We start from the raw sequence: 25,211 nt of genomic DNA on the forward strand, positions 1-25,211 counted from the left end.
CAGTTCCTCAGGGAAGTAGCTGCATGAGAAAGGTCTGTAAATTCCACCCAATACAGCCAGATGTTCAGCTGTTAGAAAACTTGTCAAACTTTAGGTAATAGTAAACAAACATTTTTACTGATACATCCTACAGTCAAAAACCCTGACTGTTTTTTGCATTGCTTTTGAGGGACCTGACATGAAATTGAACTGGGCAAACTTCACGTTTTAGACAATCTAGGCCTGTGCAGGAATCTGTACCTCAAAATACTGAACAACAGCAATATTTACAGCCCTTGGGAGGTGTAAACATGTGGAATGAATTCCTATGCTATTTCTGACCATAACTCTGGGAAATCTGAGAAATCCTTTAGCCTTTGAGAGTCCTTTCCCATTTGTATACCAGACTTGGTGGTTAGCAAGAGACGAGGAAACACTGTGGCTGAACCCAGACAAATCCCCTTAAATCTTGAGTAAGACTTCAACTTCATTGTCAATGCAAATACAATTAATAAATGGTGTCTCACACAGAAAGGTCACAACTGACTCAGTTTAAGGTACCTGCAGTTTCTGGGCAGTTAGCAGAAGTTTACAAAATCTATATTCTACACAGAGCTTTTTGCTACATGTTGTTACGGCATCATGCAAATCCTTCTGGTCACTTCTTGAGCAGAGTGCTCGTCATTTGCATTTTACCACTCTTGAAAGTCTTCAAAATATTTTTAGTTCAATGCTGAAATACAAATTCCAGACTTGTTTGCATGCCATAAAGAGAATGACTTGCTGTCCTGGTGTCTCCCTTATTTGAGTTAGTCTTTGTTTTATAATGCCTGTTTTGAATTCCCACCTTCAAAGTTAGCAAAGAACATCTGTAAATTTGGGCTGCCTTTTCAAAAAAGTGACATGCAGGTTTTCACACAGGAACCAAATGTTTCCAATTGCACGTGCAGGGGGGTGATTGATGCAGTCTTTTGTTTCAGCTCTAGTTAAGGAGAGTCAGAAAGTACATCTTTTCTGAGAGTTCGGTGTGAACATACTGTGATTCAGTCACCATTCTTTCCTAGTAATTTGTCTTGTTTCTAAAGGGAAATAACTTCTTTTAGCTTTTTAGTGCATTACAAAGCACAACTCTTTGTGCACCACCTCCATGCAAAGGGATTGATATGTTGGGAGAGTGACACAGAGAGCAAAATCCACCCTTCATGCCTTCCCTGTTCAATAGCTCCAGGATGCAGGGCGTTGTGGGAGCTTCGGCTCTTCCTCTGCAAGTCATGCTGCTGTGGGGAATGGGGCTTGTTTTCATATTCATTCATTTTATTCAGGTGCCCAGTTCTGGTAAATGCTCATGCAAATTTAACCTTGCAACTGCACAATGCAATGTTAAAATCCAGCCCCCAAATCTACTGATTATATAAGGCAGCACATAATACCAAACTCTGCATTGTAAACTGACACTATTTGATATCTTTTCCAAATGTCATTTGCAAATACTATAATTAGAATACATACTTTTTTCTAACTCATTTAACAGCAACAAAAAGATCAAAAAACTTTCAGGCGTAAATTTTCAGTAGACATGCAGCAATAAATGCTTAAATATGCACTGAGTCAAGATAAGAATTTGCCTTGTAGACATATTGTTAACACAGACATCAAATTAGCTTGACAGTGCCTCAGTAATGAGTATTTAGGGCAAAACAGCAGAAAATAAATTTCACTGGAATCAATCAATATTGGAATATTGGAATATTTATAAATATATATATATATATAAGTCTAATCTAGAAGGAACTTCTTATGTTTTAAATTGTGATGTAATGTAGTTTCTGTTTGAATTTTCAAGTGAAACCCTTAATATTTGGGTTTCAACTGAAACTTAGCTGATGCTTTTCTTGCAGTGTAATAATAGTAAATGATTTATTTAAACACATTGTAATAGCAACCAGCATCCTGTTACAGGAGTGATGAGGCATAGCGCAGCCTGAATGCTAGCAGTAACCCCAAACCCTCTTCCTAGACAATGTTACTAGAGACAAAGTTTCTGTTCTTATAGAATATCCTTCTTGAAAAATTCAGACACAATTAAATATAGGCCCTGGCTTAAATATTTCCCTGGGTACCATTAATATTTTCCCAGACAAGTTCCTTTGTGAGCATACAATAGGCAAAGCATCCATTTATGGTAGGAGTCCTACAACTTTGCCTGCTAAATCTCACAGCTTGATGTTGACAATTCGAGTCTCGAGATACCCTTTAGCAGGCTTGTCTTCACTGCCTCGGAGAATGCTGCCTTGTCCCGGAAGATACTGATTTTATCATAGTGTTGGTAGGCCCTGGTTTGAAGGGTATCTTGGAGGAATTATTCAGTGTGCCGGAGGGTTTAGCTGGGCCAGACCCAGTGACAACCACGTATGTCGTGCAGTGAAATCCACCCATGCAAGCAGCACAGTTAAGTCCAAACACGCAGACAAATGTGAATGAGTCTTTCATATGCACATGGCGTAATCCAAATTCAACTGTTGCTGCGGTCTGAGTCTTTGGCACTGCTGCATTGCCTACTCACGGCTTGATAAAGACTACAGTCACATATTTTGGGACCTACTCTGGGATTAATGTGCTCTCTCAGACGGGAAATATCAAACAGGCTGTCAGGGAGGCTGCAATTGCACAGGCTATATCACTTCAGCTCTGCCATAGCCAAAGATCAGAGCGAGCTGCCGGTCCCAGAGCTGCACTTTGATACACTGCAGACTCTGATAAATTACCTATAGGAAAAGGCAGGATGGATGGTGACCTTGTGACCCACCACTCAGTCCTGCTTAATCCCTCCAGCCATGTTCTGTGGATGCAGGAAGGTCCCTTGATGTATGTCTTCAGGAGAGTGAGGATGAAAAAGTTGCTTAAATGCTTGTAACTGTCACAGAAATACAAAGCAAGCAAAATGAATGTTGAGTTTTTCAATAGCTAATGCTACCCTGGATTCACTTTGCTTGCAGATTCAGTCAGCATATATTTATTTCTATCTTAACATCCACTGTGTTGACAGTAATTTTGTTAGGGACAAAATATTACAATCAGAACCAGAGTTTCCAGTAAAAGGATGCATTTCATTTGCTCCTTCTCCCCCCTCCACTATCTTCTCTGCCTCTCACCACTTTGGTCTACATGAAGCTAAAATATTTGAATGAATCGTGCAGTGGCAAGGTAATTTCAGTGCCTGATATTGCAATATTACTCTGCAAAACGACATGTTAGCCTGGTTAATAGATTATTTATTTTCATTAAATATTGATTACCAGTGGCTTATGCTGGCAGGCACTTTTCCTGTTTACCGTGCAAGTAGCTATATGCCTACATTCTGTTGTGGTAGGTTGGGGTTTTTTTTAAGTTAACTGTTCAGTCTCATGAATTTTCATGTTTTGGCACTGACTGACATCTGCATAGTAATTCTGCCAATAAGTTATGTGTGCATTTCACTAATGCAGCTTTATACCTAATGTATTCAAAAATCCCTGGAGCAAATGAGGATGTTTTAATCAAGGGTCCTGCCCTCACTTCACCAGGTAAGCTACCTCAAAAGGCCAGCCAAAATTTTATGAAGGTTTTCTAAATTCTGTGACTAGAATAGTAGTCACAGCACGCTACTCCTCTCTACCTGAAGCTTGGCAGTGATTGCCATGGCATAGGCAGTCTTCCCGGCATATTAGAAACAAAGACAGAAGATGTAACAGCAGAGAAAAGTGTCTGAGAGATCTTAATTTCTGCAGAATTAATTCATTCAAAATCAGTTAGCACAATGATACAGAAATGGTGAAGGAAGAGAATTTGAGTGGTTTTGTAGTGTGGATCCAGTGTATGGTTTTGCATTAGCACCAGTGGTAGAACAACTCACAATTATAAGGCAAAACTAATCAAAACTCTGCATTGTGAAAGAAGTAAGTTCCGAATAAACTTCTTCTTTTTCCAAAATTAAATATGGCTGGCTGAATGATCCAAGGCAGCACTACAAGTTTGGCTTTGCAAAAAGGAGAATAGGGATTTCAAGGTTTGTAACAGCATAGGAAAAAACACCACTTTTTTTTTTTAAGAATTACACTATTTTATATTTGCTCCTTATCTGTTGCATTTCCTTGCAGCTAGAGCTAGTCCAAATTCAGAATTTCTATTGCAAAAATCAGAATGAAATGTCAAAAATTTATCTTATACCAAAAGAAAATTAGATGTAGGAATGCCAAAAGGCTTTTCATGGAGATACTGTGTTTGAAATATTGCATTCCAGTAACCTCAAAGTACTTGTAAGGTCAGAACACTTTGTTGTGACATTAACATTTCTAAGCTGCTCTGAAAAATCAAAACAGTAGTGGAAAAATGTTGGTATCTTGAACTTATGGAGACAAAATGTTATGGGAGCTTTTCATAAAAAAATATTGATGCATGTTATACATTTCCAGAAAATCATTTCAGGGTGATCAAATGAGAAACTTTTTTGTCAGGAAATGCTTGACTAGTACCAGCTCCATCTGTTCAAGGAAATAACTTCCACAGAAAATATTGCTTCCTTAAAATGGCCTCCACAGTGTTCTTATTCTTTAACTTGGTGAGTCTCAGAGATGTTTGTCAAATATCACCCATAGACTGTGATGAAATAGTATCATGGACACGGGGGATGACATGCTGCAATTACAAGGTGAATGTAACTTCTTTTTAAAATGTCAGTATGGCATTTTGAAAAAAACTGATACCTTCATTTTCAGTTAAAATGTGTAACAGTGATTTCTGTTTCCAGAGCCCTAAAAGCAAATGAGCTCATTGTAGGGCAATACAATGATAGTTATTATGAGATTAGAATATAACAATAATCCACTTAAATTATTAACAGCAGGCTAGTACTTCAAAGTGACCCTTGACTCTTATCTTCATGAGAAATAATAGCAAGAACATTGTCATTAAAAGGAAAATAATTTCAATTTCAATGAAAGCTTATTAAAAAGGTTTCATACAGTTTTGAATAAAGATAAACATGTGCAGCATTTCCTTATAGGGAGTGCAAATGGTCAATAGACCCCTAGGGAAAGGAAAGAAGGACTCCTGTCAAAACAATGAGAGCACACATTTGCATCGGTATTGAGCACCTGGTAAACCAGTGGTTTTTTCTAGTGATAGTATTGGGCTGAAAACCTGAACAATGAGATTTTCTGGCACATTCTTGGAACATATTGCACACATGGGAATTAAAATGCATTTTCTCTTTGAACCATAGCAAGTGTAAGGGATTTATGTTGTTCAAAGTCAAAATGTAAGTGGACGCTAATATCCTAATTCATCAAAGAATAAGCACAGGCTTAAATCCACCTTTACTTAGCAAAGCTCTTAGGAATGTGTTTACCTGCAAGAATATGCTGGTGGGTAATGAAATCAGCAGTATGTGTTTACAGATACTGGAAGGGATTAGAAGAAACGTCTAAACTTGTTGAAAAGACATCTAAAGTGGCTCTGTAATTTGTTTCCTGCTACAAATGTCTTTGAAACCAAAATAAGCGCGCTCTGTTTTTTTCTGGGTTTAGAATATACTTGATGCTTCCAGCATTAGTATTTTTATGGTGCTTGAGATTGTGAAATATGTTTCTGTGCTGAATGCACACTTCTATACAAGATGAAGTAGGCTGGGTGTCTTAACTTTTCTAGATTTCGACCAGCAATGAAATCTAACAAATGGTACTATGGAACTGGTATTAACAGTGTTGTCGGGTCTCTGCAATATATTTAACAAAAATACCTTACTTGGCAATTTTGCAGAGGAACCAATGCTTTGTAATATGCACCTTCTGTGTTGATTTAGGGTCATATTATCCCAGTGGATGGGCTTGTCTCAGAATATTTGTCTTATTTCTGTGGTATTTTGGTGCATGAGCGTGGAAGATTTTGTTGTTTCTAGCTGAAGCTGTTCTATTTTATGCATTCTGTAAAACAGCTCATTGAGAAGGAGAGGGAAGTGTAAAGTAATAAAGTAGAATCTGAGGCAAGGGCTGCAGACTTGTCTCCTTCATCCTAAGTGAATTAGCCCTTCAGCTAGAGAGTCTTACACTCTATCTCTGTAATCCACTCCATCAATTAATATTTCGTAAAGCCTTGCAAAGCATAATCACCTCTTCAAGCAAGAGCTGAAAGCATCATGCTGTTACCACAGCAGAGCAACCAGCATCATTTCTGGCTGCTCCTAAAATGAGGGACCTACATATTTAAACCAGAAAGGGGTCAGGTTGTTTTATAGGCGAGTTTCTGCAGCCAGTGAATAACTAAATAGAGACGGGCATCACTCGCACATGGCCCAGCTGCGAGGCGCTCTCCTTTCATGCTCCGTGGTGATTCTCTGCTCTGCCTCCCTCTTTGCTGCCCCGTTTGTAATTTCCATGGCATGATAATTCTCAAAGTCAAAGTCATCTATCTGGCTGACCTCCTCAGACTGCCTATATTTCTAACGCTATTAAAAGATGTTATGGAGAGATGAGCAGTCCCTCTTTCCAGGACACGGTATTTATAGCGTGTCACCAGCAGGTAACCCGCGCAGAGCCAGCGGAGCGCCTGGAGCCCTCTCCCCTGGGCTCGCTGGGGCGCTTGGCACCTTTGGGTGCTCTCGGAAAGGGAGAACTCAGGGGATGCAGGAGGCAACCCCAGGGCCCAGCGCCAGGCGAAGGCTTTCCTTGCTGCACCCGTACGTTGCCTAGAAAATGCAGCATATGCTCGTGTGACATTTCCACGACATGAAGTGCACCGGAGGACACAGCGCAGGTTACCAGCCTTCCGAGGGAGGTTCTGGAGCTGCGCCACTTGGCAGCCGTTCAGGCATCTGAAAGACTTTCTGGGAAACCCACTTTCCTGGGGAAAGCCGCAGGTCTGAGCCACGCCGCTCAGCTCGAGGGGCCGGTCTGATTATTTATTCCCCGCCGACCCACCTGCGGCTGGGGCGAGCTCGGCGCAGCGCGGGGTGCGGAGCCGGGCGGGGGGGCTGGGGGCACCCCGCAGCCTTTGGCGCCTCACACCTGACTTCGTGGAGCGAGGGCCGCAACCGCCGGGGGGGCCGGGGGGTGCGAGGGGGCGGGCGCTGCCGCAGCCCTTCCCCCGGCCCGGCCCGCCGCGGGGCCCGGGCGCTGCGCGGGGCGGCGCGGAGCGGGGCGCGGCTCCCGAGGCTGCTGCGCGCCATGCGGGCGGGCTGAGCGGCGCCGGCCGCCGCCAACTTTCCCGGGGAAGGATGGCCTCCAATTTCAACGACATCGTGAAGCAGGGCTACGTGCGCATCAGGAGCAGGCGGCTGGGGGTGAGTGCTGGGCCCCTCCCGGGTTCCCCGAGGGGCACCTGCCTTTGGGCTTTTTATGCTTTAATTTTTTTTTTTTTCCCCTTCCACTCCTTTGTCTTCCTCTTTTTGCAAACTGAGCTCTGTGGGTGTCTCCGCTGGGGAGACACGAAAGAAAAAAATTGGGGGGAGGGGGAGAAGAAGAATAAAGGCACCCAAATGCGCATATATATATATATATTCATTACGTTACACATATATCTACACAAACCTCTTTTCTCTCTCGGGCTGGGAGGTGGGGGTGCTGCCCTCCCCGGCTCTGCCCTTCCTGCTCAGCTCGCCGCCGCGCCCGCGGCCGGGCACCCGCCGCCAACTTCGGGCCGGAGCTGCGCGGCTGCCGCGGGAGGGAGCGCGGGGGGCTCTGGCCACCGGCGAGGAGGACGGGCTGGGGGTGCCAGTGCCCCGGGACGGAGCGTCCCGCGGTGCGGGGCAGCCCCGGGCAGCGGTGAGGTCTGAGAGCGGTCGGTAGCTGCTGAAGCCCCGGGGTTCCTGGGAGGGGGCTGCTTCACACCGGGGCTTTGGTGGGACAGGTGAAGACCTTGTGGGATCTTTAGAGCTTTTAAGTTCGTTGAGTTGCCCAAAATGACAATCCAAGAAGCCCCCTTTAGCTCCTTACTTAATTTTAAACTTATTTTAAGGCCGTTCTTTTATTCCCACGGCGTGTGCCTAGTTCCGGTGGTAGGTACTGGATGGGCAGTGGTGGCAGGCCAGCCCCCGCAGTACCTGGTCTGGCAAATTCTCTCTTAAATCATGGTCTGGCCCTGCCGTCCAGGGGCTGCTGGTGCTGCTGCCCTGAGCAGGCTGCAGAGCCCCTCCCGTGATGGGACTGGTGTGCTCCCCAGCCCCTGCCTCCCCTGGGGAGCCGGCGTGGCTTAAGGGGCACACAAACCGGAGGGAGGCTTCGGGTATATAAATGTTTTAATTGATACATCTGCCTCTCGGGACAGGGAAGGAACTCATTTCTGGTGTTTACTGAGAACTGATGGGTTGGCAATTCTGAATTGTTCCTAGCGTGAGTTTTGCATCAGGATTTATTATGGGGGGGTGTGTGCAGTCATCTGAAAGCTTTTGCTGTCTCATTACAATTACAGTTTCATTCTCTTGCCGTATCCACGTTCAATGGCTTCTCTACAATTTTAGTAACTTGCATCTCCCTGACTTGTTTGGAGCCTGGAAAGCATTTTAAAGTATTCCAGCAGGTTATTTTTCTTGTACCTAGACTTGCAGGCATAGTTCATTCTTGAAGAACTGCATGATTCTGTGACAGATGGAGATAACGTCATTATGAGAGAACTTGTAGTAAATTTGGCAGAATTAGTGTATCATAATTATCCTTTCATTACTGAATGTGTATTAGTATTCAGTTTGCTCCAGCATAAATGAAGAGTAAGATTAAACTTTGACACATCTTTTCATACTGTAACAGTGAAACCCAATGGGCACGTTAATAAGGCTCATCTAACTCTGAGATAGATGTAAATTCTGTTAATGCCTGTGCCTTGCCTTTATTAAAACACTTTGAGGGTGGTGGTGGTGAGGAAGTGTTCAGTGCCCTCTCAGTAGAACTGCCTTTGACAGCTTAATGCAAAAACGGAGAGATGGAGAACGACACCGAGTCTGTGGAAATGGACCAGATGTTATTTGATCTCTTTCTTTCCAATTCCAAAGATTTGTGTCCTTATCAACAGCTGAAAGTGTGAAAGGGGTGCTGGACAGTGCTTTTCTGAGTAAGTCCATAGCGAAGTCCCAGAGGGTTCCTGTGGCCATAGATTTGTTAAAATGAAGAGCCCCGAGTTTGTTGCCCTGAGGTGCCCTTGGCTCTGGGCGTGCTGTCCCGATGGCTTTCCCGTGCTGCGGAGGACATCAGGAGGGAACGTTGGGAGGGAAGGTGGTGGCTGCTGTGATCTGGCTGTCGCTGCTTTAGATCTGGTGGCAGAGGCCTGTGCTATGAGGGGAGGTGACCTATTCAAATCTTGATGTTCCATTTGTTTGGAAATGAGTAGTTTCATCAGCAGTAATGCTTTTCTTTCCTTCTTGTTTTCAGTTTAGAGTATTGGCCCAGACGTCTCAACAGACGGTTGAATCATGGCTGCAGATTTCTTCCCATAACTTGCATTTTCTATAAGGTGCTTAAAAGCCCAGTGCCCTGATTCACAACACCCAAGTAGAAATGGATAATTATGATTAACCCAGGTTCTTTAAATGCAGGACAAGCTTGCATTGCTTGTGATAGCAGGACAACTGTCAGCACCCACCTCTGGGCATGCAGCCCCGTGCTAAAACGTGTCCTTTCTCCTTTGTGCATTTTCCTCCTTGCTGCAGGTGTGTAAGTGCATGGCTGGTACTGAAGCTGGCAGATCACCTGGAGCTGCTGCCTGGCTTTAGCAAGAGCTTGAATCCAGTCTTACTAGTGGCTAATATGAGCTTGGCTTCTTCAGAGGGGAAGGAACGATGCAAACAGCTTGTTTTCTGGTAGCTGTGTTGGAGAGGGCTGTTGGACACCTAGGAGCTGAAGGTGGGAAGGGAAAAAAATACTTCAGACCTTAAAATAACTAACTTTGAAAGAACTTTCCCATACTGTGAAAACATTAGGAAGGATAAGCCTACTCCAGCCCCATGTAGGACTACTGTTTAATTGAGAAGGATTTCAGTACTCTGTGGTGTGGTGAGGTGTTAGTGGGAGTTATTAAAATACATTCCGATATTATGGTGGCACAGCTGTAATCAGTGCATTGTCTTTACAGACTGAATTCAGCTCCTGGGTTTTTCCTCTGTAATGCTATGGTAATTCCATCACCAAGGGAACTAGGAGCAGAGCTTGTATCTACAAATTATCTCAAGAAATTACTTTTCTGAATAACTGGGGTGCAGGTGCTACATTTGGAAAGAAAGGGGTGCAGAGAAGCATCTTGCTCAAAACCAACCTCTTAAAAAAAAAGACAATTCTGGTAGGTCCTACTTTGTAATTTCAAGATTGAATTTAAGCTAATTAGTTTTGTACCTGGATTGCTTTTGCGCTCTTTAAGTATGTAAATTTAATTTAATATTATTTAATAGAATAGTTTCCATAGCAACATTTGTATCACATGTGTCTTCCGCAGAGCCAAATATATTCAGAAGAAAGCATACTCTTTCCGATTCTTTCCATCCTTATAGGGAGAAAAATAATTCCCTCAGCCAATGGTCTCCCTCTGTTATGTCATTAGCAGTGACACAGAGGAGGTTGTGTGCTAGAAACTGCTGACACTGTAAAAGCACAACCTCTCAGAGTTCCTTAACAAAAAAATCAGCTTTGCTTTGTGAGCAATGCTTCCATCAGTGACCACTAGTGACCACTGGACCTGTGTTTTGGGAAAGAAGATACTCTGTGCTGAGTGCTTTCACTCACAGTCACCTTTCATCTGATTGTTTTATATCTACATATGAAACTGGGGAGTTGTTTTATGGCCTCTGTACCTAAAAAGGGGGTTTTGTGCTTATGATTTTCAAGTGATGTCTTGTTCTGTGATACAGTTGTGGCCTTTCTGAGTGGGAATTTATTAGGGAGATGTTTCCTCTCCTTAATGAAAAGGCTGGTTCTTGTGGTTTTATTTTAAGGATGGGTGGATGTGCACTGCTTGTGAACATGCTTGAGCTTTTATTTTAGGTTGGACTGGTTCAACTGAGTGTTCAAATAACAAAAATCAGAACAGGAACAAATCTTTGAAATAGAGGACCTCTGTTATGCCTCTGTTATGCTGGTGAGCCTGAAGAGCTTTAAAAGGGAAGGGACACCTGATAGTCTTCTTTGAGGTGCAGCCAGCCCACCTCTCCTTGTGGAGTGGGAGGCTCCCAGCATTATGTGTTGGTTGCAGAATTACACTTTTATTGAACTCCCTGCTGTGGTGGCTTAGTTTACCCTTCCTGTGTCCACACCTAACCTCAGGTTTTCTGGAAGCCACGTTTCAATCTGAGCAAGGATTATGGAGCACAGAAGCTGCTCTAAGGGTATCCTCTACTGCCATTGTCAAGGTGGAGGCAGAAGTAAGTGCTGGAGGCTCAAAGTGAAGGCAGGTGATGTTCCTGTACCCTCAGGGGTACAGGCAGCAGTGTTGGGAGTGTTCCTGTACCCCCAGGGTACAGGCAGAAGTGTTGGGAGTGCTGATGGTGTGGCACCAAGAGGGTGCTGGCTGTCCTCCAGCACACAGGGCTTTGGGGGTGATGCTGTTGCCCTCGGAATACCCTCAGAATACCCTGTAGAGTTTCCAGGCATCTGGTCTGTCCCTGCCTCTTGATGTATGGGAGACTGCTGGAGCAAGATGCCATGGGGTTAGCTGTCAGCCCCTAGCTTCTGGTATGCCAGTAACACGTTTGGAGTGTCTTGTTGCATTAAGTGATGAAGTATTGTTAGTGTCAGAGGGAAACAATCTCTTCGATGAACAGCAACTGCCTTGAGCTGTCTGCAGCTAAAAGCAAAATAGTGCTGATCAAACAGAAGTGCCTCAAAGGACCAGCTGAGATGTGCTGGTGGTGAGCAGAGATGTCTCTGTTAAGGAGTTGTACATATTCACAGCTATGCAAAGCCTTGTAGAGACTGGTTTGGCTCTGCACAATACTTGATTGACTAGAAAATGTTGGCTTCCAAAAATGTTCTCTCTGGCTTGGTTGGAAACCTCTTGCTGATAGAGGGTTTGGCTAGGGTGACTCACATGTTAACTGCTTTCCAGGAGGGGTCGAATACCTTGCTGAGAGTACTTTGAGATGATACAAATATGACCGTACTCTTTCTCCCAAGCTTTGTCTACTGTGAACACAGAATCACAGAATCATCTGGGTTGGAAAAGACCTTGAAGATCTAGTTCAACCATTAAAAACATCTGGCTTGTGTGCAGGTATTTCCGTCGTATCCCCATTTCTCAGGTAGGATTGCGTTTAAACTCAGTAATTAATATCACAGGTCTATCAAAATGTGAGCTTTATTGTGTGTACTGTGATGCTTGACCTGCTGTGGTACAAGGTGGCTCAAAGCTCTGCCTACGCAATGTGAGGAGACTGTGTTACTGAACAATCTTCCAGGAAAAATCCAACAGCAAGGATGGACAGCGTCTTTTAAATTTTTAAGGCTTAAAAATAGATGTGAAGCCATCTATAGTAGTTTGTGCTCTCATGTGCTCTTCCCTCTCATCACAAGCTTCCCCGTGCTGAAGCAGTCTTTATCTATCTTGTTAATAAAACTCTTAAAATGCCTTTATTCTGAAGACTTTTATTATGAGGTCTATGTCATAGTCCTATATAAATAAATATGGACTTAATTATGGCTAAAAAATTGAATGTGCAGTTGTTTCATTATAAAGCAAAAAGAGTGTTAAAGAAAAAAGTATTCAAGAAAACACTAAAGAGCATGTTCACAAGCAGAATCAGAAGTGCTGAAATAATTTGTATATAAAAATTAAGGTGACCTGTATTCTAGAAGAGGATGAAGTGTTTTCCTTTATAAAAGGCAGAGTTATTAAAATCAGAAAAGTGTGGGACAGCATATGTTGCTGAATTAATATGCACAGATCATTGCTTCTGCATGACAGAAGTACTTAAAACAAATAGTCCTGGCAGTTTGTTGTTTGTTAGAAAAGCCTTACAAAGTATTTATCTTTCTAGAACGTATACTATTTCTAACTAGATACACTGGATGTTTACAACCCAGAAAAACAATCTGAACACTAAAAATAATGTGCAGAACTCTCAAAATCAGACGTTATTAACAGGCAGCCTGATTTATTTTATTATTGCCATTATTTTATGAAGGTATTTCCTGCATGTGGAGGTCTGGGACTCTGCTCCACAAGTTTGTATTACTATCAAATTATTACAGGCTATTAAAAACACTCATTTGGGAGGATCCATTGACTTTAATGGAGCTGTGCTAACAGCTAAGTGTCTGTTCCTAAAAATGCAGGTCTCTTCAGAGAGTTCTATATCTGTTTGCCAGATAATAAACCTCACGGAGAGGAGGAGAGGGGTAAAGTGGAATTTTTTTACCTAGCAATCTGTTTCTTGTACCTCTGTCTGGCAAAGGAAATGCTGCTAACAGATTTTTGCAGAATCCTGTCTCATGAGGTATCTTCCACTTTGCACTTACGAGGCGAGGCACAGAACCGTTCTTGCAGTCATATCTGTTTAACAACACTTCTAATTAAATCCGCAGCCTGCACAGCCTGCTCTTGGGGTTGTCTGTAACCCCATCTGTTGGAGGCACCTCCTTGTTATGCAAGGAATGATCAGCCTCATCTGTCTATTAGAGTGGGTCCTCCACGGAAATTTGAGCTGCATCCAAGGAAAAGATTTGGGCACCTAACGTGAGGGTTAGTGGGGTTTTAGCAGCTGAAGCCAAAAAGTGCAATTCTTATACCCCTTGTGTCTGCCCGTGGGAGTTTCCTAAGGACACTCAGCCGTTGTCCTCCGGGGTCTCAGACATGGCAAGCACTGGGTTGTCCAGCATCTGGCATGTTCCTGCCGTCCTGCCTGGGGGGTGTTTCTGTCCTTACCTTCTGATGGGGCCAGAACTTCTGGGATCAAATATGTAGAATGGAGTTTTACATTATGGCTTTCACCACCTGTCTTAAAGCTGGAGAAACTTCTCCCCATACATCTAGTAACGAGTTTATTCAAAGAGCTACAGATGAACTAAGCTCAGCCCAGACCTCTTCCTTCCAACTCCACCTGCTCCTTTTGCAGGGTGTTTTCCTGACTGTGCTGGAGGCAGTGTGGGTTGGGATTCAACCTTTTCTCCTCCATGTCCTTGCCCTCACTGATGAGGCAGTATAATTTGATTTTTTTGCAGCTCCTCAAATCAACTTGGGTATGATTAAGTCATTTCTCATTACAAGGGTGGCCTTATGCAAGTGCTGAATATTACTGCAAATGTGGCTGCTAAGTAGGGCCTGATGTCTTGGAGTGGAGGGAAGGAGAAAAATCCAAAGTTGTACTTCTGAAAGCCACTGTGTTGATGCCATCAATCTCACCGGTGCAAGGATCGCATTAACATACAGCAGAAGAGGTTTGTGTGGGTGCTGTTGTTCTGAACACTGTTTAACGCTGATTTGAACCAGGTTAACCAAATTCGGTGAAGTCCTGGTCACAGTGAAGTTGGGGAAGTAAAAATTACTAGGTAACAGTAGCTGGGTCTCTTCTGAAAGATGTGACTGCTGAAACTACAACAGTAGACTGGTTGTTCCCTCTTTAGTATTAACCTTGTTGAGGACAGAAATTAGATCTGTGCGTGTCAGTTTGCTTTGCATGTTGGGTCTGACTAGCCCAGAAACTCTTAAACACGTCAGCGTGAAAGAATGTGGTGTAAGTGGTGTCCTCCAGTGCAGAACTAGGGCTCTCCTGGTCAGCCTTTTAATAGGAATTTGTTATAGTTTAGCCTTCAGTTTGTGGGAGAGGAGGGAGGGGACTTCTTCACAACTTTGTAACCAGTTGCATGTTTCTAGGAAATGCTTGCTTGAATGGAGTAATGTGACAGTACTCAAATATTTCTGGATTTAAAAACTCAATGAAAAAATCATTCTTAGGTTTCTGGAGTGCCTGCTTCTTACTTTGATTAATGCTTTACCAGTAATATTAAACATTCACCTAAAATTAGGAGGATGTTAATCTCTTATGTATTTGAATATTGCCTGAGAGTTTACATGTTGGACAGTGGCCATATGCTAGGTTTAAGTGGGAAAATACAACAGTTTTGTTCTATAGCCTGCTCCTCAGTATAGCATTAACACTGCATACACTTGTTTTAGGACTGGATGGGAAAACTTCTGATTCATGCTTAGAAATTTGGAAAAACTTTGTATAAAGTTTTGGACTTGTCTACTTCAGCTTTTTTTTTTTTTTTTTTCTTTTAAACCTTGGGAAATTTTTGATTGTCAAAAGCTGAAAAGAAACGAACCTTTCCGGGTTTTCTGTTCTTGATTTTAATTAAACTGACTCCTGTAGAAACTTCATTGAGAAGATCAGTGTTGAACATTTAAAATGACATGTACTTTTACAAGTTTTGCATAGCACTGTTTCTGTGAAACCCTGTGGGAGGAGAGGTAAAATGGGGGAGAGACAATCTGCAGGACTAGAACCATATGGTTAAAGAGATTGGTGCTTGAATAAGCGTGCCAGAAAGTTAATATGGGGATTTTAGAGTATGAGCTGTGAAAACTGGAAACAAGAATGATGTAATGGTGGAGGGGAGGGAGAGGAGAAGGAAAAGTTGTCTGCTTGTATCTAAATTTGAAGCAGCTTTATTAATAAAACTCTTGTGTTCACCTATACAGCTCCTTTCAGTCTGGAAGCATTGAGACAGAAAAATTGAACAGATTTCTTATGTACCAACTTCAACCTGCAAGATAATAAGTCCATTGGATCTTCATATTTTTAGAAAACTGTTAGATAACATGTTGGAACATATTCACAGATATTAAGATGTCTTACTGCTTGGAACTTGTCAATGGCAGCAGGGATAGGATCCAGGACATTGCTTAGAAAGTTTGAGCTTTTATCCTTGAGCTGATAAGAGGAGGAATACCAGTACGTGTTGTTCACGACCTAACACAGCTCCGTCTGGCTGCTGGCGTTGGGTCTGTCGGCCCAGGAGCAAGTCCCCTTTGGATTTCCTCTGGCACAAAGTTAACGGGATTTGAGGCCAAGTCAGTAGGTGTCTTGACGGGGTTACCTCTGGAATTGAAGCAAAGAAGTTGAGTTGGAGTGAAGTGAGCAGTGCTTGTCTCTCGGAGCTGCTCACTTCCCGTGGTCTATGTGTTAGAGCACCAGGGTGCTTAGCACTTTGTTCAGGATGAGTTAAAAGGAGGTTTTGCAACTTGCATGGTAGAATTACATTTTGTTTCTTCTCTTAAGTATCTTAAGTAAAAATTAAGTATCTTAATTTTTGCCTTGTGAAAACAGGATGGAGGAGCAAAGGTCTGATATCTTTCCTGTGTTCCCCCAGTTTTCATCACACTGGTTTTCCTCTCTGAGTTTCATTTTGTGGCAGCATCTCGGTTTGTTTTGGATATAACTTGTAGCCCAAACTATGATTCTAAACTGAGCTGGGAAATCTGGAGGTTTGTGTATCTTAAAAATACGCAAACCAGACCTTTAGGATTGTGTGCAGAGAAACAAAAGCGAGCCTAATTTGGTTCCAAAAAAACCCACCAAAATCCCCCCAAACAAGTCTAAGATCTCTTTTAGTTTTTATTCAAGAGATAGAAGATGGGAGATTATGCAGATTGTGATTTGGAGTATGAAATTCCTGTTTTGATGGTGGCCCTTTTTATGAGCAGGAACAGCTTTTCTTGTGCTTTCCAGCATATGTTTTCTGGTAAATTACCTTCCACGTTCTGTGGAAGATGGGCTTAGTTTGTGAAGCAAAACAATGAAATTCCAAATTTTCCTTTTTTCATAAACTGAGTTCACTAGTAAACAAGTGGTTCTTACCCATTTGATATCTTGTTCCAAAAGCTGAGTTTTCATTTTGACAGGTATAATGCAAACTGACCAGAACACCCTTTTTCTTCTGCTTTTATCTCAAACACTTCCCTCATCTTCTGCTAGTTGTGGTCCCACTTCTGCATTTTCACTGTCAGCTCTTCCATTGTTAGACAAAGGTCTGTGTGGTTTCTGGAGGCGAGTGCACTAGCTGCTCTGCATATGAAAGGGTATGCCAGAAATGATTGTAAAGGCAGTGAAGGAAAAAGAAAACCCAATTACGAACAGGTGAAATTTAGTCTTTTGTGATTTTGACGCCTTTTCATCGTCAGTTCATTACACAGTGTGAAGGTAATTCTCCTGCTGGTGTATATGGGCATTGCCCTGCAGTTAGATCAGTGATAAATTAACATTTTTCAGTGTTTGTGGAAACACTTGAAAGAAAATAACAGATGTAAAGTCTGCACCTGAGACTGACATCTTAATTTGATGTTTGTGTAGTGTTAGGTATACCATGGAAGTTGATGGACTGTTCCTATTATCTTCTTGTCTGACTTCATCAAGTGCTGTCGGAAATACCAGTGAAAGTTCAAGCTATTGGAATGAATAGTGGTTTGGTTTTTTCTCCTTTACAGAAAATAACATTATTTGTTTCAGAATATCAATACAGTAAAACCAGTGGTATTTCTTCCCAGTAACGTTAATGTAGGAGATTAAATTGTCCCTTTACTTACTAAGTAATGTTTATCTGGGGAACTATCAGTGCCCTATGGTCAGCAAAGGAAAAATTCCTCTTACTGCTCTCACTGACGTCTCCATACCGGTGAGGATGGATGTAAACTGATTGTACTGAATTAACTGCATACTATTGAGTGGCATTCTCTTGGCACAGTGCTTATGGTAAAAGTGGCTATTCTCTGTTAAATGAAGTGGTGCAAATTGAGACAGTATTCTGCTAAGCTTTCAAAGACATTTTTTAGGCAGCAGTCATACTTTCTTGAGGATGGAGTCTACCTAAATGTGAATGAACTCTTGAACTGTTTCTTTAATTAGTACTACACAGCTGGGACATGAGAAATTAACAGAAGTTGAGTTTGTCCATTTGAACTAACATGTAGATTAGCCTGAGCAAATGCAAGAGGACTGCAACAGCCAGTGGAAAGCTGAAGTTACTAGGAAAATACTGGCTTTGAAATTCTCGTTTTAATCTGTGTTTCATTAAATCAGTATTAGTCCATCCCCCCCAACCCAAAACAAAAGAAAAAACCACACCAGTAAACAAACAAAACCTTCCCCCCAGCCTCAGTGGCACCTTTACTAAAAAAATAACTGAATGAATTTTGTTTTTAAAATATCGGACAAACTGGTGACATGTTTCATCTGTTTGGTATCTTAAAAAATTCTGGCCGAGCAATGGAGCTCTTGCGTGCAGGAAGATCAGTTTATACCCGGGATGGAGCCCATCTACCGGTCACAGGCCCCATGGGCTCTCTGCTCTGACTTGGATGCTTTTGTGCACGTGCCTCCGGTAATTCGGGACACACGGCGGGTTATCACTCTGAAGCCAGTGCACCAAAGTGCTTGGGAAGAGAAATGCATTTTGACTGCTGTGGACTTCTCCCTGCAGCAGCTTTGAACAGAGTATCAGTCCATCTAGCAATCTAGGCAAATGACTTCAATTATTTGCTGCAATCCTGTAAGGCAACGCTGAAGTGCTTGTTACTATGATTTAATGGGCTGTAATTCTGTCACTCTTAACTAAGCACTGTATTTTGGTGAAGTCCAGCTTGCAGTGACTCACTTGGTAGCATTATTTGGTCTTCATGCAGATTCACTTTGATTTTGTGCTCCAGACAGACTAGGAGAATGACTTATGACTGCATAACTTTGATATCAAGACTGAAAGAAAAATGTGGAAGGAATAAGAAAAGTTTACCTTGTGTTGGGACAGTACAATGAACTAAGAGACTTACTTGAGGTGTCTGTAGGGATGGGAGATAATGTATTTGTTACAGGCAACCTGTGATGCTTTCTGAAGCTTGTGGTTAAATTAATTGGTGAATGTCAAAGAATGACAAGCAGGCCAGAAATGGGCAGTTATACCCATCTGTTAGTTATGGGCTTGCAGGGCACTTGTCATCCTTGGCTCTCCAAGCAGAACATAACAAGCATCATTAACTGAATTTAACAGGTGGGCAAGTGACTACAGGTACCGCTGAACTGTTCAAGTCATAGACTGAAGACTGAGAAACTAAAGCCCTTCTCCTGTGTCTGGCTTTGGATACTGGCAGCTTACTACTGAAGAATTTATTGAGATAAAGGCCTAATTCATGTGCACTTTCTGCCCTTTTTTTTGGTCTCATTACACATAGTCTTAAAATTACGAGTTAAACTCTGAAACACAGCTCTTAGAAATGGCTGTATGTTTGGTGGGGCTGAAACAAAGCCTGTTGCTGGAAGTTTGTGAGCAAGTACAGTTCATCTCCAAACATGGAGCAAGTCCCATCTCTGCCTTCTGACGGCTGAGTTCAGAAGAGCGTCACCATGCTTTAGCAGGTGAGCTTGTGTTCTTGTTAGAGCTGTGAGCGACTGTTTCCCAGGGTTAGTTCATGGGTGCTCTGCAGTCTCTTTGCATCTGATGTACTAATTAGTGAGCTCTGTGAACTGTTAATGAGCTGTATCAATGCCATTTTCCCCCCTATAGCCCAAGTAATTAAAGTAACCAAATCAGATACTTAGTGACAAAAAAGAATAATTCCAAATCATAATTCATCACAGTCATTTTAAATTATTCAGCAGTTATGTGAATCTAGCACAGTACTAAATTGTGTTAATTCAGTGGACCGCACTAATGGCCTGACCCAGCAGGACAGCACATCCAACCACACTCTGTAGAGCTCAGCCAGCATGAGCTGGCTGCACAGAGTCCGTTTTTAGTGTGCATTGAAGCCTTTACTATTTTTTCTTTCAGTAGTTAAAGTCCTAGCCTGATTTTCTCCTATCCAGTTTCATGCCTAGAATTAACTGTGCCCATATATAAAGCTTAGCAGATGTTCAAAGAACCAGATCAGATACTTAGCTCCAGTCTGATTTTTTTTTTTTTTTTTTTTTTTAAACTGTCACTAGCAAGGGAGGGTTTCAGCTCTAAATGCATCTTGGCACTTGGAGGCACTCTCCTCTAATGGCCTTACACAGCCCAGAATTATAAACTTTTCTGTATATGATTTTAAGAAATGCCAACAAACCAGCAACCCTATACTTTGAAGGATGTGAGTCCATAAAGAAGGGCCTGAAAGTGGAAGGCTGTTTCTGGTAATGCTCTCTTTCTAATGATACTGCATCCAACTCATCATTTTTGTAGGGAGAGTAGACTGGAGGTTAAAGTCTTTTAGGTCCTGAAATTCTAAACAGACATTAGAGAAACTAAAAAATGGAGTCAAGTTCTGGATTGGCCTCTATCCCATCAAACGGCATGACTGCTTATCCCTTACATCTCCTGTGTAGTTTATTACACAAAGTAATTTATTTACACATTAGTTCATCCAACAAGTCTCCTGTGAGTTGCATGTAAGGAGCATTTGCCAACGCAAATTTAAGGCATCATGCACTGACTAGAGAAGGGACGGAAATTACTCCTTTGCAGAACATTTATGGTACTCATGTGGGATAAGCAAGTCCTAAATCCCAGCCTGATCTTCTTAATGAGATTTGGCATTAGGAGCTGTCACTGTTCTCTTCCAGGTGCCAACCTCCTGGGTGTCCTGCTCTCCTGGAGCCCTTTCCCTTCTCCTTGAGGTCCAGAATGCAGTTTTAGGTGTCACCCCAAGTCTGGTGGCTTCTCTGCACTGTCTGGACTGAACCATAGTGTCCTTCCAGAGCCCTCCCAATATTGTTTGTCGGAGAGGTTTCACTGGTAATGTGCTTCATCATATGGCCAGGAACTGTAATTAAGATACTTCTGAACTGTAGACTTTCAGCTGCTGAGTGCATCAACAATTTGAAGGGGTACATTGCTTCTAAACTACTTTATTGATGGTTGCAGTGATTCACTGTAAAGGGCTCTGCTAAGCTCCTGGATGTCCCTTTAAAAATTAAAAAATTAAAAAAAAAAAAATCTTCTACCAGGTTGGACTGTATCAATAAATCTTTTTTTGTCTTTCAGTGAGCCCGTTCCATCCTGAAATCCGCCAGAGGTGACCTGTGCCAGCAGCATTTTTGTTGAACACTTTTATCTCTTTGCCTGAACCAGTGACTAATATATGCCAGTTACAAGCAAAACCTGTAAAATGCTGCGTTTCCCTGTCAATGTCCATTGTCACAGAGCATAGTATAGATATGAAATAAAACAAAGAATCCATTACTAAATTGTTAGGTAATCTTGGGTGAGCCGTTTTACTGTCTGTGCTTAGATGATTTTCCTCACCACCCTTCCATGATCAGACAATGTGCCCTAGGTCACAGCAAGCAGACTTCAGTTGCTGAGGATGTTTGGGCAGTAAGTAAATCTTGTCTGTGGAATGAATCCTGTGTAATCATGAAGGACCAAAAAAAAAAAAAATATTTAGAGCAAAGTTGCCTTTTACCTAGTGTGCCAAGTAGAAATGCATCTGTAGGCTCCAGCTGTTTGGTGTTTTAAACTAAGGATGGAGGAATGGCTTTGAGTTCCGAGCCTGAACCATTAACAAAAATCCCACTTCTGGTTGATGCAATTCCAGTTGGGAGGGAAGGGGTAGGAAGAAAAGAGTTTTTGAAGAGGAAAGACTAATTAAAATGCCTCGTATTTTACAGCAGTAGGCATCTGTTGTGACTTGCATTAGTAAGTGTAAAAGAAGGTGTATAGATTCATAAAGATCTGCTGAGCATCTTTTTGTGCACTGGTCATATAGCAAGTTCTGGCCGGTGCCAAAGCTGGATTTTGTAACTTGATGAAAAAACTTCGCAATACTGAGCAATATTGTGCATTCTGAACAGACACAGAGACAAGATTACAGATTCATTCCCTATTAGCAGCTGTGGATGACTTCTTAGTGTAAAATATTGTTTCTGAAGATGTATATGGAATGAGGGGAAGGAGCGAGGTTTATCTCTCCACAAATGTCTTTCTCAGGGGAAGGAGAAATCTAGATTATTTTCTTTAGTCCCCCAGAGAAGAAGATCGCTTGATGTAAACCAACTTTGATTTATGTAGTCATTATAACCTCATCACAATGAATAATGCAATATCGCTTACTCATAACACACTCACATTAAATGGGTATTCTGGGAAAGTGAAATTGTCTTGTTGCCAAGTGCAGCAATATCTGTACAGACACAACGTGTGGACAACTTTGCAGCTTATTTTACAAAGCCAGTGAACCAGTCTACATTTCTATGCACCATTTAAGTCATGCTCAACACATTTCAGTGCAAGTTAGATATATTTACAGCTATGCTGTTCTTTCTGGTAATCCATCTATTTGTAATTGTTTTATACTTACATTGTGTTTTTTCAGAATGAAATAGAGCTGAACGCAGCTGACACAGTATGAGGGTGAAGGGGTAAGGGGCAAAGCTGGGCTGGAAAAGTAGAGGCAAGTCATAACCTTATGAAAAAAAATATGTTCAAATGAAGTACCTCCATTTTGTGGAGTCACAGAACGATTGTGGGGTCTTCACTAGAGTCACACAGTTCCATTTAACATGATACTTAGGGCATCGTCATGCTGATACCCAGACCTCTTTATTAGAAAGCAGTTCTCCAGTTTTTCATGAAGAAACAGCTACAGAATGGAGATCTACTGCTTCAGACATGTCTGAGAAGTGAATATAATTAAATGAATGAGCTGCAGTCTGCCTTTGGCAATATTTCATTTTTCTAGATGCAAAGCAAAATTCTAGATCCAGTGTCCTTGCAAATTTCCTTAAGGCTAAGAATTCCATTTCAGGGCTCTTAACCACCTTTTGAATCAGAAGTGACTTAATAAGGCATTTTTTTTTTTAAATAGAAGAAATAAGATCCAAACACTTAGCACTAGATAGTTCATTTCCTGTGTGAACGCTCCCTGTTGGAAGGGACCCTGTACTGGGAACCAGTCCACTGGAGACTCCCCGTCAAAGTTCATCAAAAACGCTGAAATAATTTTCCACATGTAACTGAGGTACTTCAGCGGGTGGGCTATCTACCAGCCTTGGATAAAGTGGCAGCAGTTTATTCCTACCAAAAAAAAGTTCAGAACATACTGTGAAAAATTTCTTACAATACTGTGCTGCGCCTTTACTAGATTATCTGGTTCTAGAGGTTATCAGAGTCACAAAGGGCAAGTTCCCAGAAACAGCTCAGGCTGTCTGGTAATCATCCCAAGCTGCATGATAGTACTTTCAACTACTGCTTTTAAAAAAGCAAAGTTTGTGTTTATTTGACAGCGAGTTCAGCGTCCCTGTAAATACAGCTCTTTGTTTTAGGGCAGAGAGCAGAAAAACACAACACAGGAATAAAATAGGATGGCTTTCCCTGAAGGTGCTTGTTCACAAAGGAGAAATTTGCCAGATGAGACTTTGTGCTACTGTCACTGACCTCTATATCCCTCTTAAATAACAAATAAGGGGCGGGGTTGTTTGGTCCTGACGTTTAATAGGCTTGCTTTGCCATAGCGTAGTGGAAGCCACATATTTTAGTTTTGAAAAATAGCCTTCCCCCTCCAATTTCTAAATATATGTTTATTTCTGGATGGTTTTTTAGATCAGTTGCTGAACAAAAGTACTGAGGGGTGGACTGAAATGCGAATTCTAGTTTCTAAATTCAAATGTTTGTTTCTTGTGTGGAATAGTTTGTGCTTCATGTTTAAAGAATGACATCTTTGGCATTCAGAAATCAGGTCTTAGTTATCTTGCTTTTCTGATCAGTTGGGAGGTGGTGAAGACTGACAGGTCTCCCTCCCCACACCCCTTTCTGAGACAGTCCATGGGTTTGGATCATCACGTAGGACAGCAAGCCTCTGGTTTCAGTTTTCCTCTCTGTATGAGAGTATTCTAAACCACAACCGAACCATGAAACTCAGGAAAGTCAAAAGAAATTTTTCCACTTTACTCAGCCAGATGCTGTCCAGTTCCAGCTGAGGTTAATAGCTCCTTTGCTTCAGAGTGTATTTCCATCATCAGAAGGAGTATGGGGACGGCTGAGCAATCCTGCCAGGTTCCTAAGACACAGCACTGGGAGCAGGAATCCCAAATACTCAGGTTGCATCATTCCTTTGAAGTCACTCCTTCTTTGACTTCAGTTGTGGTAATGATTTATATCAGCTGATCTTTAGAGCCAAAAATAGAACTGTTTTGACGTGACCTTGGATGTGCATATTGAATCACCTATCTGGGTTTCGGATGATCCACATCATAAACAGTCACATTATTTCCCTTGAGTTTTATGTTGTTACCTGCTGGATGGGCTGTTAGAAGCTGAAATTTTCATGAGAGACCATAGGAAGTAGATGCTAATGTTTGATACTCAAATTTTGAGTTAGGCTTTCTCTGAAGATCTCACAGGGAGAGCTTTGTAAATTTTAGGTGTTATGCAAATAACAGCTATTACTGTTCTCTCAGCACATCAGATCCTGATTTGCTGTTTGGATTATCTAATCACTGTCAGCCCAAGTATTTGGAGTGGAAGTAATTACAGCAGTACTTTCAACTAATTCCTATTCATGGAGTAGTAGTAAAAATGTTGATCTGAGGGATAAGTGAGCTAAGTATTCATGATGGAATAGGCACCTCAGAGCATCTGGGGCTGGTTCTTGTTGCTGCTGCCAAAACAGCTGTAACAGTGTAAACAGTTCACGTGCCGTCTTCAACTTGAAGAAATACTGACAAGTCTCAGACACTTACTAGATCATACTTCCATGGTATCAAAGACCTAATTACTTGCCCTGAATTGGAGCTTGTAACAGGGTCTATGATTAATTAGCTCTCTGTCTTGGGCACATCATCCCTTCTGTTCACTGGCTACACTAAAGGTCTTTCAGTGCTCCTCAGGGTCTTTCAGATGCTGTCAGATTGGTTGTTCATAGAATGATTTGAGTTGGAAGGGATCTTTAAAGGCCATCTAGTCCAACCCCTTTTTCTATTGCTTTATTACTAGAGGTTTAGGGTATCGTGTATTTTATGCTCTGTTAATGTGGTGCTGGATGTTCACCTGGGAGATAGGTGTTATGGGAGCATAGAAATGGGACTGTACCTATTCTTGATGGCTCCAGTATCTCATTGTTGAAGGCGCTAAGCAGGTTTCAGGTGAGGGGATGTATCTTCTTTTTGAGTTTGTTCATTTAAACTCAGCAGAGAGGAGTTAACCATCAGATTACTAACATTAATGGGATTCTGATCTGTATATTGAGGCAAAAAATTGTTCATTGTGTCTAATCAAAACAAAATATTCTACTTTAAACTACTATTGCAGGAGAATCGC

The 25,211-nt window shown here is 42.0% G+C and overlaps 1 protein-coding gene across 3 annotated transcripts in view; it reads left to right on the forward strand.

Moving 5' to 3' along the window:
• Positions 1-7,125: 7,125 nt before the first annotated feature.
• Positions 7,126-25,211, forward strand: part of DOK5 (docking protein 5) — a 44,218-nt gene continuing 26,132 nt past the window's right edge. For all 3 annotated transcript variants that reach the window (XM_074920101.1, XM_074920103.1, XM_074920102.1), the window contains exon 1: positions 7,126-7,294. In XM_074920101.1, coding sequence (XP_074776202.1) covers positions 7,229-7,294 — 66 coding nt within the window. In that variant the 5' untranslated portion in view covers positions 7,126-7,228. The remainder of the gene's footprint in view (positions 7,295-25,211) is intronic.

This window comes from Athene noctua, chromosome 16 (assembly GCF_965140245.1).
Source record: "Athene noctua chromosome 16, bAthNoc1.hap1.1, whole genome shotgun sequence".
In the NCBI taxonomy this organism is placed as follows: Eukaryota; Metazoa; Chordata; class Aves; order Strigiformes; family Strigidae; genus Athene; species Athene noctua.